The following is an 8,699-nucleotide window of genomic DNA, read 5'->3' on the forward strand; positions in this document are numbered from 1 at the left end:
AATATTTGGCTTCTGAAGAACAAAATATGAGTCAAATCATTCGACTCTTTTCTATGATCTGATTTGACTCATATTCAATGTAAAAATTAAAAAATATCGAACATCAAGGTCAATTTTCATGAAATTTTTCTATTATTAGGGCAAATAAAACGCCGCGAATGGAAAATTCAGATGTAGAAATCGACTAACATATTAATAATTATTATAATTGACATAACACTTGTTTCATAGTGAAATCAGAAGATGGACGTCCTGTTCAAAACTCTTTAGGCTGAGATCGTACTCACTCGCAGTCGCTTGCATTGTTGCGTTCGATGGAAATTTCTTTCAGATTTTTCAGGTCTTCACAGATATGAAAATTGCATAACGACAATTGTCTGGGCTTTAGGCTGGATATTATAGTATTTTACCAGAATTGTGTTGCTACGATTTTTGGAGACCTGTATCCGGAATCTATAATTTTTTTTTATAAACAGTTTGGAATTATTATATTGCGCAGATATTAAGATAAACGTCCCAGTGATCGGACAGTTCGATATAATGTTGTCATTGAAGTTTTCTTATCATTCCGTCGTTAAAAAAATTTAATCAGGGTACTGAAGAAGAATCTGAAAGGCAGAAAATTTCCATTGAATGTACAAGAGGCTGTTTGGATTCCATCCCAGCACAAGGAATTTTATGCATTTATTAACAGGACATTCGTCGTCTGGTTTTACAATGGAAGAAATGCCTCGCCAACCATAGAGATTATTAACATATCAAGCCTATGCCATGTACAAAAATGAAAAGCAATGAAACGAAAGCAATATGGAAATTAACATTGAATTCGCTACTAGCCTTACTGGTCTTTACTGTGATTTGCCAATTTGCTTACTGCTTACTGCCTTACATTTTTGTGTATGCCATGGGTTTTAATTGATAATACTGTCTGAATATTCGCTACGTTTCATTCAACTGCTCTAATATTTACAGGTTTTTCGTTGCTACTATTTAATTAGTTGCATCTATTGCAAAGAGTAAAACACAGAATGCATCACCGGACAAATTTCAATTTAAATTTTCCGCTATGTTGTGTTTCCGCCAGAGATTGTTGTTGGTGTCCAAGAAAGCCTGATGTTTCTAATAAACAGTCATATTCTCAAAATGATTGAATGACGATGTTGAAACCAAATACGGAGTATAATCGAAGAGCCGCGATCATCGAAGGCCTTCGCGCTGGATGGAAATAATTCAGTTTTTTAGATACTCGAGATCAACTGTTTATGACATTGTAGCAAAATATATGGTTTTAGAACCGTCCAATAAAGGTTCCAGTATGCCAGAGAGAAAGAGACATTCTTCGAAAGAATGCGAAAAAATCGCGAGAACTCCCGCAGTCATTGGCATTACTCTGGCTAATTGCGAAAATTAGCATCGATTATTGGTGTAAACGAGCCAACAATGCACCGAATTGCCGAGAAGGACCTTCGATACAAATCATACACATTAAAGGTACGACAGATGCTCTCTGAGGCTGCCAGGACAAACTGAGCTTCAGCTCTTATTCTGGCTTCCCAACAGCTAGATTTAAATCCCTTGGACTACCATGTATGGAGCGTAGTTGAAAGGATCACAAACAAGTCGGTATTCCAATGTGACGTCATTAAGGACCGCTATTGAGACAGCATTCGCCGGCATGGACAGCGCTACATTACAATGTGCGTGTGCGAACGCTTCAGACAGAGAATAGATGTTATTCAAGCTAATGGGGAATATATCGAATAATTGTGCTCTACAGGGATCCCCCAAGTGCTGCGTAAAAAATTTTTTGTAATATTTAATTTTTCATTAAAAACATTCTGTTTAAATTAAACATTCTGTTTAAAGAAATTGTTCGATTTTAGTAATGTCTGTATATTACAAATTAAGGGACCTATTTTGTAAGGACTGCAATTGTAGCATTACAGCATAATTATTTTGTTTACATGGCAGAAAAGTTGCGCAAGAGACTGTAACACTACAGTTACAGAATAGGCCCCTAGATAGAATGGCGATGAATTGGTAAGTCATATGCATAATCTGTTCTTAATCTCAAAACTATCTCAAGTTATGTCTTAAGACGCTAAGGCTTTCTAATTGTCTCATGACATCTAGTTCATGCTTGAGTAATAACGTTTATAGATTTCATCCATAATTGCAAATTGTATAATTTTAGATATTGTTAAGTATACTTTTAAGAAACGTATAATTAAAACATTATTGGTTGCAGTTTCTTTGAAGCAAATTTAATTTTGTGAGACAATCGTATATTGTGATATAAAGTATTTAATAAGTTATTGATATGATAGGAAAACAAATTTCTTGTGAAAAAAACATACAAAATATAGAATAGATTCTTTGACTAGTTGAATAACTTGCCCGTTTCCCCTAGTAGATTAATCTTAGATGAATCTCGATTCATCAATTTACTCTTTGTTTTTTTTCTAATCTTTAGAACTAGAAAAAGACGATGAATATGTTGAACCGAAATTAAAGTTAATCTATATTGGAAACGGGTATTAGAAAAATATAACATTCTTTAGAAATAATGTCAACTTATTAGATAAGTTTTTTGTCACTGTTTTAATTAGCCTAAACTTATTTATAACCTTATTTATAACCTTATTTATAAACTTATTTATAATAATTTAAATTTATATAATATTTAGAATTAATTTTCTAAAAATATTACATGTTCAGTAGAAAAAAATTGGATGTACTGAATATAATATATTGAATTATTCTTTTAATAGTAACTGTTATAAAATTATTCCTCTCTTATAACTGTGTGTATATCGAGGATGTGCGAGGAAATGGATGAATCGAATATCTTAGAAAAAATTAAATAAAGCTGACATAATACAGTACCGGTCAAAATTATATCATCTTTTAATTTTTTGAGCGTAATTTTTGTCAAAGTGAATCGAATGTGCTTAAATTTACAGTAGACACTGGCAGTTGTATCTTGTATATAAAGTATAATGAAATTTGACAATGTACCCAACGATTTTTTAATTTTTTACTAATTTTCTCAAAATCGCATTGTTGTCCTTTCTTTACTTTTTTATATGATAGCTGCAGTTTTTATCGTTATAACCTAACTTTAATAGTTAGATTTAGTGTTTTACATTATGACAAATATTTGTGATGCTCAAGATATAGATGAACGGCAGCAGAAAATCATCGTAAAGCTACAAATAAAAATAATCATACATAAGAAGCTCGCCCAGCAATTTGGCATCTCCAAACCAAGTTTTTTAAGCGTTGAAAAATCCAGTGAAGCTGTGTTAAGAAAAAGAAGAGTGGCCGACCACATTACATTACTTTTCTCGTCGAGCATAACATCCTTCGCATATCCCGCAGCAATCCACGCTGGTGCCAGACATTGCTGAAAAAATATCGACTTCTGAACAATTTATTCCATCTATGCAGATTGTACTCCGTCATCTGCAGGACGGAAGATTGTGTCAACGGGGACTCGTGAAGGAATCATTTATTTCCACAAAGAATTGGAAGGCGCGAGTGGAATGAGCCAAAGCATACTTCAACTAGATAATTCAGCAATGATCTGACATCTTCTGGAACGACAAATCAATGTTTATCATCATTACCATCATTACCAAACAACATGAACTTATTTTTGTTGCTGTAAAAGACATCAGACCATTGTTGAAGTATCTAGTTGTCCGTTGATTTGCAGATGTCAAATTGCTAAGCGAGCTTCTTATGTGTGACTATCTTTATTTTTGGTTTTTTACGATGACTTTCTATTGTCGTTCATCTATATCTTAAGCAACTCGAGTATTTGTTATAATGTAAAACACTATATCTAACTACTAAAATTAGATTTTGATGGTAAAAATTGCAGCTGTATCACAAAAAGTAAAGAAAGTATAATTATGCGATTTCCGGAAAATTAGTAAAGAATTAAAAAATCATGTACATTGTCAAATTTTATTATATTACGTGCAAGGTACAACTGCTACCAAGTGACTACTATATAAATTTCGATTCACTTTGACAAAAGTTATGCTCGAAAAATCGAAAGGTAATATAATTTTGATCGGTATACTGTATTTATCAATTATAAAAATCTTTATTTAAAGAAGAGATTTCAATCATTTAAATTACAATAATTAATAGTTATTTATTATCCGTTATCTATTCCCATGCTGAATCGTGTTTTGTTTGCTGCATAATTTATTAATAGTATAATATTAATAGTATTTAAATGTTAATAGTAATAAAGTATAAATGTTAACTATTTATAGTTTAAAGGCAATATCGTTTAATGATTTCTATAATTAATAAATAATGGTCAGTTTTTTTTGTTTAACTTTTCCCTTAAATATTTGCAATTCTCCCATTCTCTCCTGCATCGAAAACATGGAATGGTATTTATCTTAAACGGTGTGTGTTTTATAATTGAATTACACATTGCGACACGTATATCGGACTATTACTAATTACATAAGATGATTACTCTGATATACTGCAATAATATATTCATGTTTACTCGCAAATGCCCTCATTTTTCTTGTCACTTTTTACTCCTCTTTTTTTTGTTTCAGGTAAGTAAATGATAATTCCTTCTTTGTTTCTTCGATGGGAAAAAATCGACAATTCGAAGTTATTCCGTAAACTTCTCATGGGAGGACAATGTAAGTAATCACGTTACTTACTGCAAATGTGATTCCTCAACATAAATCGCATAACGAAATCTTGCTGGACTTTTTAAGGAAATTAATTTGTTTTTTAAGATAATTAACTTTTTTACTTTTTATTAATTCTTTTATTCTTTTATTCGGTTTATTTATTAGTAATTTATTTTGTTTTAAATAATGAAAAATTTCTTAATAGAATAATTTTCTCTAGTAAAATTACATTCATTCCTACATTTATATCGGAATTACATTCAATCCTAAGTTCGAAGTTCATCTCTCGCTGCTTTAAATACTAGTACGGTGATTGTACAGAAGCAGTTTAGCATTACGAACTTACGGAGGTAACCATTGCTTTATTGACAAATGACAAAATTAAATAAGATAAGTTAAATAAGTGATATTGATATAATAAACAATTGTGATACCGATTTTTTTCACAATGGGTTTAGGAGAATTATATCATTATTTGTTCGAAGAATTATCGGGTAAGTAATATTCTATCTTTTTAAGTTCATACTTTCTAATATACGACATTAGAGAAATATGACACGAATTCTTGAAAAAACATTTTTACATTATAGATATTAGTAGCAATTAGATTTTATATTAATAGCACAATTTGATATTATAAAATTATAAAATTTATAATTATAAAATTTCCAAATAAAAATAAATGTTATATATTTATGATATCTAATAAATGTATATGTGTGCGCGCGTATTTTAAAGTATTTTAAAGTTAATTTTAAAATCGCCGAAAATGTACTCTCTTGAATCAGTAACTTTATTGTTGCATTTATAAAGTTATAAAAATTTGATGTAATCATCAGCAAATACTTATTGTTTTTCAATAATAATATACTGACTTTTTGGTTTATGATTTCTATAGATTGAATCAGTTATAAGTGTAACACTGAAGTCATTAATAATACACTGATTCATTTTTACAGAATAGAAAGAAAATCTTCGGAAAAAATTTCGAAAATTTTTGCTGTCCCATTTTCTATCAAAATAAAGGATATTTTCTGAAAAAAATCGTAAAAATACTTGTTAAATATTTAAGCATGATACTTCTTTAATTTTGATAGAAATTTTTTGTTTGCAAAAAATTGTTGTTTGCATATAACTCTTATGTTAAAATATTTATTATAACATCGTACACCTGCAAGTATTAGTACTCTAAAGTTTTATTGAAAAAAGATCATTCAGATTATTTTTAGAAAAAGGTTACATTATTTCAAAAATTATATTTTTGCAGTCGAACGAACTCGCAAATGGCCACTTGTGTCTTCGCCACATCCACTAATGCTAATTACTTTTGGATATATGTATTTTGTTCTTTATGCTGGTCCACGTTTCATGAAAGATCGACCGCCATATGAATTGAGAAACTTTATTCTAATTTATGACATGATTCAAATTCTGGTAAACTTATGGTTCGTTAAACAGCATGTATCTTATGGCTGGTTTTCAGAATTCAGTTTGATATGTACATCGCCTAATTCAGATTCTCTTAATGCGATTAAAGTATGTTCTTATAATATATTAATTATAAAGATTGTTCATAATACTCATATAAAAGATATTATTATGTGTAAATTTAATATGTGAATTGCAATTATATCAATTTTAAAGAGAAGCAGAAAATACGTTTTAAAAAATTATATTGATATTCGTTAGACAGATTTTAATCAGCACAAAAAACAATTAATACAAATAAAAGTTTTATATTTGAATTTTATGTATTAAATTTCGAAGCAAAATTAATATATTACTTAATCAATAATTTTTAATAATGGTTCTTTTATTATTGATTATTGATATTTACGCTAACAATTTTTTATATTTTAATGGTAATACTTTATACGTTTTGTACCATAATAGTTACATTTCAGATGTTTGATTTGATGTGGTGGCTAATTTTTCTGAAACTTTTCGATTACGTTGAAACTTGTGTATTTGTACTAAGAAAGAAACAAAACCAAGTTTCTGCTTTACACGTGTATCATCATGTATCTAATTTGATATTTCTCTGGTATTATTTGAAATATATTTTGGATGAAAGGGCGACATTTATTACATTGATGAATTGTGCCGTGCATGTAATCATGTATATGTACTATTTCATTGCTGCATTGAGTTCGGAACTCCAACAGATGATATCTCCTATTAAACCATTTGTAACTAAACTGCAGATGGTAGGTATAAATATATTATAATAGTTTATAATTTAATCACACAATGTTATTATACTTTTTCTTTAAAATAGATTAATAAATAGTAACATTCAGATCAACAACATGAACGAGCTATAATTAGGTATAACAATATATTTATTATTCTCAACTATAATTTTCAACGATAAGTATTACTGAATAGTAACCGATTTCATGTTCTTTATTTCGTATTCGTAATAGACAGCTGCAAACTTACCAATATATTTAATTTGTATTTGTTTTCATGATTACTTTAATTTTCCAACCAATTTTCCAATTTTATTAAGGACATACTTACATCTTATATAATTTGATATCAAGCTACAACAATAATGCTACTAGAATTTTCTTCTTTTACTCATATTGACGCCCTTTCTCGCTATTAATCGAAAAATTAATTTGGAATTATGAACTCATCATTACATCGTTTATAATTTGACAAATGTGACTAAATATAATATGGTTATTGCGTTATACCATCTATTATTATTCGAAGATGAAAAGATGATATGATCCTCATAATATGTTACTCTAATTGGATATATGGGATAATTTTGTATTTCTATGACTGATGAGAACTAAGTAAAGTCAAAACATACCGTTGAAACTTATAGTTATATCGTTGAAAATTATAGTTGCGAGTAATAAATATTACATTGTTATACCTAATTACAGCTTGTTCGTTTTGTTGACCTGGGAATTATTATTTATTAATCGATTGTAAGTTACACAAGCGAAAAGAAGTTATACAATTTACGTTATAATTTTCTCTAAAATATATTTTAATTACACGTACTTCAATATATATTTTTCTGTTTAAATAGTATAGTATCATTGTAGTATCTGTTTGTAATATTTTTTAAAATATTTTTCTATTGAAATTAGGTCCAATTTATCGTGATGATAGTGATTCTACTGCAATTTTCAAATTCCAATTGCGAAGCGCCTCGAGGAATCATACCTATTTTTATTGGAAATTTAGTCCTGTTTCTGTACTTATTCTATGATTTTTATAAAAAAACCTACACTAAATTATCTAAACAAAAATATAATTAAGATAAATTCTGAATTATTTAAATTAAACAAATAATACTAATTAAACGCATGCGTGTTTATACATAAAATTAATATTATTTATTAAATATATATATATATGTATTAAATATATTATAAAATATATTATAAATATATTATAAAATAAATATATGTATAAATGATAATCATTTCATTACTTAATATTATTTATTAGGTATAGTCGCGTATGTAATTGCCGGTCACACTTTTGATCTCGCACGACGAATGCTCGCGTAATCGTCCATGTTTTTCTTTTTTTGTGAACATCACGACACTTCCGAAAGAGGAAGTCAATTCCTCATTAATGACCGTACTGTAAAGATATCGACTTACTTCTTGTATTCAATAAAGGCTATCAAAATATCAGTTAAGATTTCTTACTCTTTTAATTTATCGATGAAACCAGTGTCCGCAAAACACAAGCGAGATGTCTCACAAGACATACAATAAATGTTCGTCAATTACACGTTATATTTTATCAAATTAATAATTAATTAGTAAATTTTATTATTAAATTTTAAACTAAATATATAATTATATTAAACATAATGTTGAATTTTAAAAATTGAATTTAAATAAAAACTACATTTTAAGCATTGAAAATGATTGCTGTGGAATAATAATTATTCTATTAAAATGTATATATATTTTTATATGTATATATATATATGTATATATATATATATATATATATATATATATATATATATATATATACTACTATACT

General features: G+C 28.2%; 1 protein-coding gene across 1 annotated transcript; it reads left to right on the plus strand.

The window, feature by feature from the left end:
* Positions 1-5,121: 5,121 nt before the first annotated feature.
* On the plus strand, positions 5,122-7,933 carry LOC105627892 (elongation of very long chain fatty acids protein AAEL008004-like; the record flags this gene model as incomplete). The annotated part of the gene is made up of 4 exons (XM_012209165.1): positions 5,122-5,167; positions 5,941-6,209; positions 6,578-6,880; positions 7,784-7,933. Coding segments are annotated over exons 1-4 (768 nt in total), but the record flags the coding sequence as incomplete, so codon positions are not given.
* Between the last annotated feature and the right edge of the window lie 766 nt (positions 7,934-8,699).

Source organism: Atta cephalotes, assembly GCF_000143395.1.
Source record: "Atta cephalotes unplaced genomic scaffold scaffold00010, whole genome shotgun sequence".
Classification (NCBI taxonomy): domain Eukaryota; kingdom Metazoa; phylum Arthropoda; class Insecta; order Hymenoptera; family Formicidae; genus Atta; species Atta cephalotes.